General features: G+C 38.0%; 1 protein-coding gene across 1 annotated transcript; it reads right to left on the bottom strand.

Annotated features, from left to right (window-relative positions):
* Nucleotides 1-407: 407 nt before the first annotated feature.
* On the bottom strand, nt 408-10,417 carry pofut1 (protein O-fucosyltransferase 1). Its single transcript, XM_053483308.1, has 7 exons — nt 10,273-10,417; nt 9,992-10,113; nt 8,341-8,523; nt 7,737-7,849; nt 7,439-7,631; nt 3,863-4,105; nt 408-986 (listed from the first exon to the last, which is right to left on the bottom strand). The coding sequence occupies exons 1-7, from the start codon at nt 10,409-10,411 to the stop codon at nt 792-794; spliced, it is 1,188 nt and encodes a 395-aa protein (XP_053339283.1). The 5' UTR covers nt 10,412-10,417; the 3' UTR covers nt 408-791.
* Between the last annotated feature and the right edge of the window lie 5,833 nt (nt 10,418-16,250).

The raw sequence follows: 16,250 nt of genomic DNA, 5'->3' as shown, positions 1-16,250 counted from the left end.
GTGCAAAAGTCTTTAGCCACCCACCCTCACCCAGTATTTTGCTTACAAAAAGCCAGATTTTTTTTTTTTTAGGCTTCCTAAACAAGTTTTTGGCTCCAATTTTTAGTCCATACCCTTTACCTGACCGGTTTTAGAGGAATGCTTTTTGTTAAAACTACACAGTGACCTCTGAGTCATTCAAGCATAAACATCTAACTTAAGGCATGAACCAGTACAAAACAGGTGCAGATGATGACAGATGATCAGTCTGGTGATTAGTATAATGGTGATGCTGAAGGCTAAGTGGTTGGAACACATGAGTGGGGGAAATGAGGTTACTGCTGAGGCTGTTACATAAACAACCAATTCTAAAATTGTATTTTTAGGCACTCTGCAGCCTGTCACAGTAAAAAAAATAACTAAATAAATAAAAAAAAACTTTTTTCATTTAATTTTTATAATTTAATTTAGTATGAAAAGGTAAGAGGTCATTCAGGAGTTCTGTAGTGTACATTCTATTGTATTTTACTGTAAGTGAACATGAAGTACATGTATATATCAGCATTTTTTTTATCAATTAAACAACTAAATAAACAGAAGTGCATTAAAATAAAATGTAAAATCCTGTGAATACTATACATATGTGTGCTATTTTTCAACACGGTTATTTCTAAGCATGGAATGTTCTAAACTAGTCTGAGACTTTTTGTATCAAAAACCTTTTTAAGCCTTACTCTTCCGTAAATTATTCACCTGAGATCACTAAAGAAGTCAGATTTAACAGTTATGAACACTTAAGTGCAAGATGGTTTCTAAAGTTCCTCTTTTCCCTTCTTTTTGACAAGGTAGTCCATGCCAAAGAAAGAGGAGGATTTGCCATGGATATCTCTTTCTCGCTTAACAAAGGCTGAAAATGATGAGACACAGTTGCCTATAAAGTGGTCGGCTTGGCCCAAGATGTACAAGTCAAGCTGAGCCACATCTGGATGAACACTGACCACCTTTACCTGTGTAAAGAGAAAGCAAAAATGAGGCTGTGAACAAAAAGTAAAAACAAGGTAATTAAACCAAAATTACTTGTAAACCAACATATGACAATCTCAGATTACATAGATAAATAAGTCTACAATAGAAAACATTATCTTAAAATAAATAAATGTATCCCAAGGTGACTTATGTTAATCAGCTTTGTATCACTGGGTTTTTTTATTCTGACTGGTCAGAGTGTTCAGCACCAGCTTGGCAACAGTTCTGGTTGCAAGGGAAATCGGGTTTATTTTAACATGCCAATTGTATTCAAATTTTGTTTTTAATAGTAAGAGCATACACAAAGACCTGTATGGACATTTTGAAACAAATGAAACTGTCGATATGGTGAAAATTTCTGTACAGAGCTGTTTATTCTGCATTTTGATGTCTCCAATGTCATCACTTATGTTAATGGTTAATTATATTTCTTTTCCAACACTGGGAATTGTTCAAGATAGATGACTTTGCAGGCTATGGTTTGCTTCTGGTTTCTCAGTAACATATTAAGCTGCATTTGCTCTTATTAACTTCGAGCAAGAGAAAAAAAAAAGGAGAGGGAAACTGTAAGCGAATTACTCTTTGTGGCTGTTCTGTGATAATGAAAGGTGATAATGCAAACTAACCTGTTTTATGGATGTTCCAGAACATTAAGAAAATAAAACAGAATAAAACATCTGCACATAAGCAATTGTTAGCATTTGCAAGTTGCTATGGAGTCAGAGGAATAGTATACTTCAGGACATGAGGTTATTGGAAAATCATCCACTTGGTAATGTATAACACCAACCAAATGCCACAGCTTATTATTTTTTCTGTACCCTTAAATGTTGTCTTTTTTTGCTTGTATAAGAACCATGACTATTGCCATACTAAGTTCTCGTATGTGAGCCGTTACATTAAATCAGGTATTAAATCACATTTTGGGTAATTTGGGTTACAGATGTTTTAAGATTGCTGGTTCCATTGCTACATTTTGATACTATTTTTATTATTATTGTATCATGTCAAGTTGCTGAGATATGGCCAGTGCAAGTTTGTTTATGAGGGCTTGGGGAAAAAGGTTAAATCCTTTTTTTAGAATATTTGAAAAAGGATTCTGTGAGGCAGTAAGAAAGGGGAATCCCTCAGCCTCCAGGATACCAGGATTTGCCAGCTATCCCTAAAAATAACTTCGCCAGCAGCACCATTTTATAACAAAAAAATAAGCAAACAAATAAATAGAAAAAAAATGCATAACTGTCATAATCATATTATATATATATATATATATATACATATACACACCCCAATTCAGTAACATATCATGATTATTTTAAAAAATTTTAAAATTGGGGTAAAATGCTGAGATTCCTCTGTGATCCTACAGGTGGTGCCCTCTAAATTGTTAACACATTGGCAGGTGGCAACGTGGGTGGTAGGAACAAATTATCTGCTAAGTTTGTTTAAAATTATAACAAACTATAATAATCATCATAATAAAAAAATAAAATAAATAATAATAATAATACCAAATCAGGATACTTAAAACATACAAGTCGAATCAACACCTATATGTCATGATAATATCCCTGGTCCCTGGTGATTAATATCCCGACTGAATAGAGTTCATTAACAGGCTTTAATCCTCTTCTTTTTTCTTTGTCTTTTGGCTGTTCCCTTTCAAGAGTCGCCACAGCAAATCATCTGCCTCCATCTAACCCTCATCGAGCCCTACCCTCGGCATTAAAGGGCTTTAAACCAATTTTGAGAATTTAATTGCTCAATTCTGTTGAGGGATCAGGAATAAGGTATTTATCAACCGATTGTTTTAACCAGAATTGAAGATTTGACACATTTCACCTAGTGACCGTACTTGAACTTATTGACCTGACTTAAAATGATGCCTAACAAAAAAATTAGTACTTTACTACATAATACACTACCTCAACATTTATACAGGCTTTATAAATAAAATTATATAAATATTCTCATTTCTATAAGAGAAGGAGACAAAATGATTAAATATCTGGAATGGTTAAAAGTCTGCTTTGTCTGCTTTCCCCCCCTCTTTCTTCTCTCCTCCTGTCTCCCCCTTTCACTCTTTCTCTCTCTCTCTGTCGAGCTACACATGTCGTTCCTGAGCTGCCAGTGATCCAGACTCCCTCTGCCCTCCGGACCTGTCTGACCCATCCTGGTGCCCCGCTTCTGGCTGAAGATCTCGTCACATGGATGCCCCGTGTGTCTCTCCGGGATGCGTCTGGTGTCTGGGGATGGTTCTCTCTACCTAGAAGACGTTCTGGCCTTGACTGGTGTTGGCAACTGTTTCTCTGGGGACTTGACAGTTCGATAGTTCATGACTGGAACTTCTTACATGTCTACCTGGGTCTTCAATAACTACCTGGACTCCATATTAACATCAATTAACATCAGCTATTATAGCTGAACTGCCTCCCACCCTACACACTGTATAAATGCAAATCATTTACTGCTTTCTGTTTCACCCAAATGAGGATGGGTTCCCTGTTGAGTCTGGTTCCTCTCAAGGTTTCTTCCTATTACCATCTCAGGGAGTTTTTCCTTGCCACTGTCGGCTTGCTCACCAGGGACAAACTGACCATTTTGATTCATACAAATTCACATTTCATACAAACGTAAATAATTTTTTTTGACTGTGTAAAGCTGCTTTGCGGCAATGAAAATTGCTAAAAGCGCTATACAAATAAAATTGAATTGAATTGAATTGAATTGAATTACGTGAACATCAAATACAACCTTAATCTGATGCTTTCTACTGACATTTTTCCACTGAATGAGCAAATAACATTTTTTTTCTTTACCTCCTAGGCTAGTAAAGCACAATTGGAGGTCAACTCACCTTTCCTTTGAAGAGTTTCTCAATATCGGAGCTGTGAGACTCAGAATCAGTGGCAATGTAGACAGACTGAGCATCGATCTTTTTCACCCAAAACTTTACAGCACGCAGGATTTCCTTCAGGTCAGGCAAACACATAGTCATGGTCAGTGGCAGTGCTGTCTGTCGGTCATAACCCACACACTGAGGTGAAGCCATGAAGTGGGGACCAGCATCACCTGTCTCCAGCATTTTGCAGGCATTTTGCTAGATGTGGTAAAAAAAAAAAATTTTTTAAACGTAATCAATGCACTGTCTGTACAATCTAGAGCCTGCAGGATTCAAAAGCCTAGTCCTACTCCAACACTAAAGACTGGTAACAACTAAAGCTCTATGAGTTTAAGTAGTCCTGCAGCAGATCATTTTTTTAAATGTTGGATTGACACTTTATGCTGCTCATGCATTTTAATTTTGACAGATATTATACAGGTGTGAACACAACACAAAACTTGAAAATTAAATATGCAGAATCAGCTTTTTTACTAGGAATGTCAGTATCCGATATTAATCATTACCAAGAAAGTATTGCATTAAAAACAGCAAGACAACACTTGAAGCGACACTAAACTGATTAATTTGCAAAAATGTTATGCATATTCACAGGTGGACAAATACATTTAAATCTTGACATGCAATGTTTCCCCTACACAGACTTTACTTAAATGGGCAAATAACTTTAGCTAAGAATAGACTACTGTACTCATTTTTTATGTATTCACTCAGAATATGAATTTCAAAAAAAAAATTTTAAGAATGACGAAGCGAGATAGACAGCACCACTGGTAACATTAGCATTTGGTGTGAAATTAGGGCTGAAACGATTCCTTCGAGTAATACGATTACAAAAAATTATCGAGGCAAAATCTTCTGCCTCGAAGCTTCTTTTAAATAAATTTAAAAGCTTGCGTTATGTCTTTGCGCAATTATTTGTTTGACGTGACACAGCGCGCTTCCGGATGCAAGCCGCCAGTGAACACCTACGAAGAAAAAGCGCTTACGTCACCCAAAAAAGTGGTAGGAGACACAAACCGTTAGCTGTGTATTGATTTGAGGGAACGTTCCGTTGCGGGCTGCAAAATAGAAGGGAGCTATTAAAATTTATTTTAATGTGTGCCTTAGTTTTTTTGATACTTAGTCATTTAAAATAATTTTTTTTAGTTTTTGCATCTGTGAAAAGGCTTTAAAATAAGAATGTATGGCACTGTAATGCACTTAATTCATCTCAGTCAACTTTAAGCTATTCCTTGTACTGTGAATAATGACAATGTTTATTTTTTTTATAAAATGCTGCATGCATTTCAAAAATAAGTTTTTTTTTTAAGAATAAACAAACCAAATAATCTTTGTTTCTCTTATATACTCAGCAAAAAAAAAAAAACGTCCTCTGACTTTCAACTGTTTTTACTTTCAGTAAACTTAAAATGCACATATTTGTATGAACACTAAAAGAGTCAACACCATAAGACAAACTAAAAATGTTTCACAATGTGTCCCTGAATAAAGGGAGGCCACCAGCTGCTTGAAGTACTGCAGTGCATCTCCTCCTCATGGACTGGACCAGATTTGTCAGTTCTTGCTGTGAGATGTTACCTCACTTTTCCACCAAGGCACCTGCAAGTTCCTAGACATTTCTGGGGGGAATGGCCCTAGCCCTCACCCTGCGATCCAATTGGTCCCAGACGTGCTCAATGGGATTGAGATCCGGGCTCTTCGCTGGCCATGGAAGAACACTGACATTGCTGTCATGCAGAAACTCACGCACAGAACGAGCAGTATGGCTGGTGGCATTGTGCTGCTGGAGGATCATGTCCAGATGAGCATGCATAAAGGGTACCTACATGAGGGAGGAGGATGTCTTTCCTGTACCGCAAGGCATTGAGATTGCCTGCAATGACAACAAGCTCAGTCCAATGGTGAAGTGATATACCGCCCCAGACCATGACGGACCCCCCACCTCCAAATCGATCCCGCTCCAGGGTACAGGCCTCGATGTAACGCTTATTCCTTCGACGATAAACACGAATCCGTCCCTCACCCCTGGTGAGACAAAACCGTGATTTATCAGTGAAGAGCACTTTTTGCCACTCCTGTCTGGTCCAGCGAAGGTGGGTTTGTGCCCATAGGCGGCGTTGTTGCTGGTGATGTCTGGTAAGGACCTGCCTTACAACAGGCCTACAAGCCCTCAGTCCAGCCTCTCTCAGCCTATTGCGGACAGTCTGAGCACTGATGGAGGGATTGTGTGTTCCTGGTGTGACTCGGGCAGTTGTTGTGGCCATCCTGTACCTGTCACGCAGGTGTGATATTCGGATGTACCGATCCTGTGCAGGTGTTGTTACACGTGGTCTTCCACTGCGAGGATGATCAGCTGTCCTTCCTGTCTCCCTGTAGCGCCGTCTTAGGCGTCTCACAGTGCGGACATGGCAATTTACTGCCCTAGCCACATCAGCAGTCCTCATGCCTCCCTGCAGCATGCCTAATGCACGTTCACGCAGATGAGAAGGGACCCTGGGCATCTTTCTTTGGGTGTTTTTACAGTCGGTAGACAAGTCTCTTTAGTGTCCTGCGTTTTTAGAACTGTGACCTTAAATGCCTACTTTCTGTAAGCTGTTAAGGTCTTAACGACCATTCCACAGGTGCATGTTAATGAAATGATTATGGTTAATTGAACATGCATGGAAAACATTGTTTAAACCCTTTACAATGAAGATCTGTAAAGTTATTTGGATTATTGTTGAAATACACAGTCCTGAAAAAGGGACGTTTCTTTTTTTGCAGAGTTTATATTTTACATTGCTGTTTAATTAAACAAAAGTAACATTTTATCAAATTACTCGATTAATCAATTACATTTTTTGGTAGAATACTCTATTACTCTGATTGGCCGAGCTCTCTCAGGGGGGAGGGATGAGAGGTACTTGCGCTCCCACATTAATCACGGCTCTACAGCCAATCAGGGGCGTCTGTGAGCTCGCACACACGGAAGGAGCGGCTAGCGCTTTCCTCCGAGTGTGTTACTCCGCCCCTAATGGTGCGTGAGCGAGCAGTTCGAAAAGATGCGGTCGGCTGATGTCACGCGGTTCGGAGAAAACACGTGATAGTCTTCGCCCTCCTGGCTGAATGGTAGTAGTAGCCTTAATGTGGAAGCCCCCTAGTGACGGGGAGGAATTGGCTACGACTAATATTGGGGAGAAAATTGAAAGAAAAAAAAACAATAAAAAATAAAAAATAAAAAAAGAATACTCTATTACTAAAATATTCGATAGCTACAGCCCTATGTGAAATAGTAAAAAAGAAACAGTAAACACATAATTCCTCATAAATTACATATTTTGTGAAAATATAAATGGCATTGAGAAGCAGACTAAAAGGGGAGCATCTGGCTGCATGCTGTAAATACTGGCAAGTGGACCAATATTTATAGACATGCAGCCAGATATTTCCCTTTTAGTCTGCTTTTCAAGTCGGTTTTTACTTAAACTTTCACTTGGGTTAACATTAGTGTACAGATATTGGGTATAGAAACAAGCACAAAGCACTCACCCAGTCTGATCCAATACGGAGATGAATACCGACAAAAGGTCTGGCAAGCAGTGTGCTGATGTGCTTCTCCCCATCCTGCACAATCTTCTCATTCCACACAACATAACGCTGCAGACCCACATGCTCCTCTAAAACAGGAAATTGAGCTGGAGCTCCAGGAAGAGCCAGCACTGGGTGCTCCGTTGGGGGAAACCTGAAGTAATGGGTTTATCTGCACCTTTGTGATTGCTCTCTAAATTAAACACTTGCTAAAATAGTGTAATGAAATCATTAAAATTCTGTCTCAACTTATTCATACCTTTTAATCCAATGTGGAATATAGTAGGAGCTGAAATACAGGCCACCAAACGGGACAGAACGGTCAAAGTCCACTCCAAGATGGTCCCAGAATGGACCAAAGGGATTTCCATCCTGTATAAAAAATTTTTTAAAAATCAGTAATTATCCTAAAAGGCCAGTAGAGGGCAGGGCATAACTACTGATATCAAGAACACTAATTAATTCTTTTATCAACCTTTTATCTTTCTTCCAATTAAATTACCAAATAAAACGAACATATTTAGTGCTGAAAGTTCTACAGGTATCTGCATATTTTTTTCTTTCTGTGTCTGATCTTTAAATATTTTCCAAATACAGGAAATAGAACTACTGCTTTAGACACTACCTTTACATTTAAACATAAGGAAAAACCATTGCATTAAATAATAAAAATTTATCATATAACTCATCATATTGATACCTTTCTTATAATTATACATATACTTAAGGTCACTTAAGGTCTTTTTTGCATATGGGCTATCTTAATTAGGACACCAACGTGGAAAATATTTAATTAAAGAAACAGCACTCAATGTAATGTTATAACATGCTCTGCAACATCTTCCCATCAAAACCCTTCATACCTTCATAGGGCAGCTCTTCTTATCTGAACTCCGCTGGACGGCTGACTCAAAGCAGTAAGCAGATCTCTGGCCTGGTGGCCAGTGTGTAGGAGCCAGATGGTCCATGAAGTACTCAAGACTCACCACACGATGGTACTGCTTGAGCGGCTCCAGCTGGAAATATTCACTGTAGGGAACATGCACCTGTTACAGGGGAAGTAGAAAGAAACTTAAATGTACAGCCAAAAAAAATGTTACACTAGTGGACAGCTCTACAAATCTATCTTAATTAAAGCAATTAAACTAGGAACGCATACATTAACAAATGTATAATAAATAGTCCAGTAACCTTCCCATTATGATAATACTTAAGGGAAAATTTAATTTTCACATATCCCATTTAGGCGGCATAGTGGTGTAGTGGTTAGCACTATTGCCTTGCGCCTCCAGGGTCCGGATTCGATTCCCAGCCAGGCTCGATTCCCGTCTCTGTGTGCATGGAGTTTGCATGTTCTCCCCATGTTTGGTGGAGTTACTCCAGTTTCCTCCCACAGTCCAAAGATACGCAGGTTAGGCTAATTGGCATTTTCAAATTGCCCATAGTGTGTGAATGGGTGTGTGTGCCCTGCGATGGATTGGCACCCTGTCCAGGATGTACCCCGCCTCATGCCCTAAGCCCCCCACGACCCTGAATACAGGATAAAGTGGTATAGAAGATGAGAGTGAGTGACATATCCAAGTTAGGAAGGTGTCAGAGTGCAGTGTCAGCCAAGATACAGCACAACTGGAGCAGATACCTGTAGGGTTAAGGGCCTTGTTCATGGGACTCGAACCCCCAACCTTTCAATGAGAAACCAAGTAACCTACAGCCTTAACTGTTTAATCCATCACTGCCGTTAATTAATTCAATTCTTTAAAATGAACATTCCTAGGACTGATCTTTGAATTATTTGTAGCACATAAACAAAAATCAGATGTAGAGATCAAAGGACTGGTTTAAAAAAAAAAAAACTCCTTAAGGAGTTTAATGTCACATTTAAATTTGGGCAAATACAAGATGAATGATATAAGAAATGTGAAGCTACGTTTGTAGGAAAGCACCACTATCTGTTAAGTTTTTTTCTGGATTTGTAAGGAACATTTGTTCAGCGTTCGTTTGCGATGTTGGTTGGCATTGCCCTATTATGATCCCATATATTTTCAATGTATTTATTCTCATTTTATGACCAGTCAACGTTCACACAGTACAGGCAATTTGGAAATGCTCACTTTCACCACTTTAGTCTGTATACAAGGTTGTGGGGAGCCTGGAGCATATTTTAGGGGACTTAGGCTTAGGAGACAAGGCATGGTACACCCCGGACAAGGTGCCAATCCAAGCCTCCGCAGGGCGCATACACACAATCATGCACACACTATGGGCAATTTAGGTTTGCCAATTAACCTAATCTATCTTTGTACTGTGGGAAAAGACCGGAGCACCCAGAGGAAACCCACCAGGCACAGGGAGAACATGCACACAGACACAAGGGGGGAATCGAACCCTGGCGGTACAAGGCAACAGTACTAACCACTAAGTCACTATAATGACAAAGTATTAATTAGGTCTAATTAACGTGAGATATTTTGTGTCAATACCCGTATATAAGCCGTTTAAGTGAGCAGCGCTTACATTAGTGTACGGAGGCGCGTGGTGCCGATAAACGATCCACGGCGGAACCGCTAAAGTCCGGTTCAGCAGTTTGGCAAAAGCCAGCGAGCCGAGGAAATGGTCCGCCTGGTTCCCGAACCGACCTGAAATTCCCAACAAACACTGCGTTATGCAATTCTGCTGAGTTACATAATGAGTAGATAAAATCTGTCACTGATACGCGTTTACATCTAGCATAACGTTAATTCCTGCGCTAGTATCCCAACACCTTTCTCTAAAGGTATCGCAAAATAAACAGTTACCCATGCACGGGCAGTACACAATATATCCGTTTTCATCCCACGTCAAGTCACTAGCATTAATAAATGTGTTAAGAAAAAGAACCGCTCCGGATAGCCAACTTAGACAGAAAAGTTTAAATTGACATGGTTTCGCCGCCATTGTGAATCCCCTACTATCCCACAATGCACTGCGAAAAACGGCGCGTATGTTTAACCCCTAACACGCTGCTGCGAAACTGAGACACTGAAGTGACTAAAATTAATTACCAAATGATTTTCTGCGGATAACTACTGCAGTATCTATAATGTAGCAGCTTTTTTTTTTTTTTCAAATTAATATAAAACATATATCGGAAACGTGACAGTATTAAAGTTTAAGAGCTAAGTGCAATAACAGTATTAAGAGTTCACTTCTGTTTGCCCATTTACTTCTTGTGGTGTTAAATTCACACACTCAGGGAACAGTCACAGGGAATTGGAACAGGATATCAGTGTATTTATCTCTCATGCTAATGAGTCCTGGCCACAGAATGGCATAATGGTTAGCTCTGTCGCCTTGCATGCTCCTCCAGGGTCGAGGGTTTGATTCCCACCTTGGGTCTGTTTGCCTGGTGTTTGTATTGTTTCCTCATGCTTGGTGAGTTGTCACCAGGTAATCTGGTTTACACAAACTGTCCAAATACATGCAGACCAGGTTATTCCGAACATGGCATTCCCAAAAATAAAATCCCTGTAGTTTGTGTGATGGATTTGTGTACCCTCCCCAAAGTTTCCTGGGATAGGCTCCGTGACCCTGTTCAGGATAAGTGGGATAGAAGATGAATGAATATGCTAATAATTATGTGTAAATTTTTATGTTTCTTTTGCATTTCTTTCTAAAGTTAATCTCTTATCTCTCTTATAACTAAGAAATGTGGTTGGAAAAAATCATAAAGGGAGATTACAAACATATGGTAAAAAATTAGCCGTAAAAACCTTGCTGTGGTTAATAGTGAAAGTAAGACAATTTTCATATGCACGCAAAGTTACTCACAGGATTAAGACTAAACAGCTGCATGGCTATTAGAAAATCACTTGTTAGTAAGACTCATTGAAAAAAAGGCTTGAATTTGGTTTGCAAAAATAAAAAAGGTCATGTGGTCTGATGAATTCCAGAGCAATGGTTGTGTCAGAGTAAGAAGGTAAGCGATGCAACTTTCATGCATAATGGCTACTGTACAAGCATCTAGCATCAGAATAATGATCTTGGACTGCTTCAGTTGGTCAGGCTTAGCAAAGTTATGTGGCAATAAAATGAAGTTGACTAACTGAATGTTCTGAATGATTAGGGTATCACATCAATGGAGTTTTTATTCTGTAAAGGCAAATGAATATTCCAATACTCAAATTGTGATATAGTTCTGAGAGCATGAGAAATTATTTTCACACATGAACTGGCAACCACATTGTATGCTTTAATAAAATATAAAGGCGATTTAATGAAATCTCAGTGTGTGCATGCGCAGAAACATGGTGCAGCAAAAAGAAAATAAAAAAACACAGATACATAGTACACAGGACTAAAGAAAGTTTAGATAGATGATAGATGATAAAGACAAGTTTGAACAATACAATTAATATGTAGGACAATAAAAATGCAGGACACATTATCTTTGTGACTCAGGACAACTAGTTCTGTTGATGTGCAGTATTAAGTGGTCACTGCTTCACCTCATTCTTCTATCCTGATTCATCACACATACTAATGGAACACAGAGTAGTTTTTCCAGCACACTTAATAATATGATTTGAACTGTACTTTATTACATTGGCATGAGTCATAGGTCTACACACAATGGATTAAGACACTGCTCTACAGAGTACTGGTCTTATGTTTAGCTCCTGGTTTTGCAAATCCTAATGGACTGGGGATTTCAGGTTGAAAAGTCCAGTTTCCAGTTGCGGAAGTCACATCGCAGCAGGCTCTTCTGTCAGTTGCTATGGGATAATTGTGTTAAATGGCAAAAGCCTATAAATAGAATCCTTGCATACTTGTCTTTTGTTTTAAGAACCAGCAGTCTTCCAACTTTCTGTGGTTTAACTCTGGTTATGGAGTATATGTCAAGATACTTACATCAAGGTTCTGGCATCTTCTGTGGACAGGAAAAGTACTTGTTTGGGAGCCATTGAGGTGGTATTCACTATTGGCAGGCTGTTTTTTGGTTAAACAATGCAAAAATTGATAATGGTCACATCACAGTTACATAGATGTGATGGCACTTTATAGCCTGAATGGCCTGAATACCTTGCCACATATTCCATTTGTCCATGATGTTCAGAAACTGACTGTAAATTCTTTGTGCATAGTTGCACTTTGGCTGTCTGATGGCCTAGGACAGATTGTCTCTTGCTGTGCAAAGGGCTCCCCTGTTGTCTAGCCAACTGTTAATTAACAGTTAACTGTTGTCAACTGTCCATTTTATTTGAAGCAGTTCCTGAATAACAAGATTGGAATCTGATGTGGGCCTAGGCTATTGTAGGTCATCCATCGTACTTGTAGCTCATTCAAATCCTGTCAAACTATTCTGTCCATTCTTTTCTGACCTTTTTCATCAAGGCATTTTAGCTCCCAGAACCACTGATCACTGGATGTTTTTTTTTGTCACATCATTCTATGTAACTTCTAGTCACTCATTTGTAAAAAATTCTAGGAGATCATAAGATTTTGAATTACTCAAACCAGCCATGCCACATTCAGGCTCAGTGAGACCATTAGATCTTATCTATTTATCCATCCAGCCAGCCATCCATTCATCATTCTAGCAATAGATCTACCAATTTATCTATTGCTTGTTGGTATTTTGTATGGTGACCATGAGAGACTGGAAAGGCACCTATAAAACATAATAATAATTAAAAAAAAAAAATAATAATAATAATAATAATTATTATTATTATTATTATTATTATGTTGTTGTTGTTGTTATCATCATCATCACAGTATCCCCCATTCCTATGTTTGATGTGGAAATTAACCTCTTGGCCTGTGTCTCAATTTATGCATTGCACACCTGCCATATGGTTGGCTGATTAGAGAACTTCTCATATGTATAATGAAAATTTTTATATAAAAAGTAACTAAACTCCTGAAGAGGTATTGTAAGCATGTAATACAATAATACGTACAACAATATGTAGACTATACATACTAAAACATGCCTTTTGTGTGGTGTGAATATTCTCATTTTTAGCCAAGTGCAAAGGTTAACATATACTTAAAAAATGAAAAAGACAAGGAAGTAATATTTACTCTATATTACATTTATACATATACAGTGTTTAATTGCTGATATGAAAATTGCCAAACAGTATATGTTAACACTTTGTTTTAAATAAGGATTTGGATAAATTTAGTTACAGTATATAGCCAAATGTTTGTGGACACCTGACTTTTAAACCCTATGTGGTTCTTCGTCAATCTGTTGCCAAAAAAATAAAATTGAAAACACACAATGGTATATAATTAATTTTTTTTGCTATAGAATTACAGTTACAGTCATCTTCTGCCCAGATTCAGTTTCTTCATATGAGATAATATTTTCCTCTAATATATCCTGATACATTTCTTCATTCATGTCTCCTTTGATGACATGCAATTCCCCAAGAAACATATTTTCTTGCATTTGTTAAAGTGGTCTTGAAAAATAGTTTTCTAGGTTTTCTTGGCTCTCATTTTCTGACTAGAACCCGTACCTGAAATCTGTACTTTTTTTTTATAATGTTTTACTTTGTTAAGCCACACGGTAAGTTATTAATCATTCAAGCATAAAAAACTTTCTAACTTAAGGCATGAGATGATGACAGATGATCAGGCTGATGATACTAAAGTATGAAAAGTTGCAACAGACAAATGGGCAAATGAGGTTGCAGCTGATGTCGTTATATAAATACACAATTTTTTAATTGTATGTTTAGGCCTTTTTTTTTTTTTTACAAAAGTAAAACATTTGTTCCACTTTTTTTTTTGATCCACATCATTTAATTTAATCTAAAAAAATGGAATGACTTAAGAGTTTTGCACAGTACTGTATGTATGTACTGTATCTATGTATGTATGTATGTACTGTGTTATGAAAAAGTGTTTGCCCCTTCCTTATGCTTATTTATTTATTTATGTATTGCATATTTGTCGTAATTGAATGATTGAGTACAGAAGTGCATTGCATTCACAGAAAACAAAAAAAAATCACAGAAATTATCTTATAATTATGAGATATTATCTCGTAATTATAACTTACTAACTCGTAATTATGACTTAATATCTTATAATTATGACTTAATATCTCATAATTATGAGATCCTGATACTGGGAGATATTATTATTAATATGTCAAGCCTGTGCAGGTATCTAATGTGCTTAGGACTGTGCAGGGGAAAAGCACATTCTGCCCTTCTCGAGGTGGCCCTCTTCCTTCAGGAGCAGCTGAACCAATATGGAATGCATCATGGATACAAAATTATTAAATTGATCAACACAAACCATATAAAATATGTATTAATGGCACAATTTATGGGTTTTAGAAATGTCCAGTAGTTAATTCACCTAGTGTACAGTCATCAAGCTAAATGATAGGATAGGTGCTACATCTCCATGGGTGTGCCATAAGGCGCTTTCGAACAAAAGTGCAGTAACTTTCATTTCGGATGTCATGCGCTAAAATAGCCCCTGTCATGAACTGCTCCCCCTTATCTCATAATTATGAGTGACTTAACCACTCATTTTTTCACTCACTCATCTTCTATACCGCTTCATCCTGTATTCAGGGTCATGGGGACTGGAGCCTAACCCAGGAGACTTAGGTCACGAGGCGGGGTACACCCTGGACAGGGTGCCAATCCATCGCAGGGCGCACACACACACACTATGGGCAATTTGGGAACGCCAATTAGCCTAATCTACATGTCTTTGGATTGTGGGAGGAAACCGGAGTCCCCGGAGAAAACCCACCAAGCACGGGGAGAACATGCAAACTCCATGCACACAGAGCCGGGAATCGAGCCTGGCCGAAAATCAAACCCAGACCCTGGAGGTGCAAGGCGACAGTGCTAACCACTACACCACCGTGCCGCCTATAATTATGAGTTAGTAAGTCATAATTATAAATTATTAAGTCATGAGAATGAGATAATATGTCATAATTATGAGATAATAATTCATAATTATGAGATCAGGATCTCATAATTATGAGATAGTAAGCATAATTATGAGTTAGTAATTCATAATTATCATTTAATTTATTTTAAAAAAAAATCTGTCCAAACCTACCTGGCCTTATATGAAAAGGTAATTGCTCCCTTGTTAAATCAGGAATGAATTGTGATTTTTGTAAAGCTAAATTAAATTTTACTTGCCACACCCATTCTTGATTACTTTTGGGCCTGTTGAATCAAGAAATCACTTAAATAGAACCTGTCTGATGAAGTCAAGAAGGCTAAAAGATCTTCAAAACAAAAAAAAAAACGTTGTGTAAAAAAATTTGCACATTTATGTATTTAGGTAATCAGCCAGTCACATGGCAATACAAAAAAAGTAGTAGAACAAGGTGAAGAAGTTCTTTAATGTTTACACCAAACCTGAAAATGGAGAAAGCTTTGTGATTTTTTTTTTATCATGCCATGAATGTTGGTATTAGAAAAGCTTGTTGTGGAAAAACTATTGAGTGAGCAAGTGGGCATGTGTACAAATGCATTGTTGATAATAGAGCTCAGGAAATTACCCAGATTGGTTTGAGATGCCAGGAAGGATATAGTGACTCAAATTTACTCTTTACAATTATGATGAGCTCAGCATATACAAAACATCAACCTTGAGTTGGATGAACTACAAAAACAGAGTGCCGCATTGGATTCCATTCCTGCCAGCCAGGAACAGGAATCTGAGGTTATCATGGACACAGGTTCATTAAAACATGACAAAAAGATTCTTATTTTTGGTTGGCAGCAGAGTACTCTGGTGTAGT

Source organism: Clarias gariepinus, chromosome 22 (genome assembly GCF_024256425.1).
Source record: "Clarias gariepinus isolate MV-2021 ecotype Netherlands chromosome 22, CGAR_prim_01v2, whole genome shotgun sequence".
NCBI classification, from domain to species: domain Eukaryota; kingdom Metazoa; phylum Chordata; class Actinopteri; order Siluriformes; family Clariidae; genus Clarias; species Clarias gariepinus.
The sequence above is the reverse complement of the archived record's forward strand: the minus strand, read 5'-3'. Positions and strand labels throughout refer to the sequence as shown.

Bases quoted from the DNA above. Each gene is read 5' to 3' on its own strand.
- pofut1 (XM_053483308.1), bottom strand. From the start codon at position 10,411: ATGGCGGCGAAACCATGTCAATTTAAACTTTTCTGTCTAAGTTGGCTA. The intron at 7,632-7,736 runs GTATGAATAAGT...CCATTACTTCAG, and splicing joins ATTCCACATTGGATTAAAAG to GTTTCCCCCAACGGAGCACC. The intron at 987-3,862 runs GTGAGTTGACCT...CTCTTTACACAG, and splicing joins AGAAACTCTTCAAAGGAAAG to GTAAAGGTGGTCAGTGTTCA.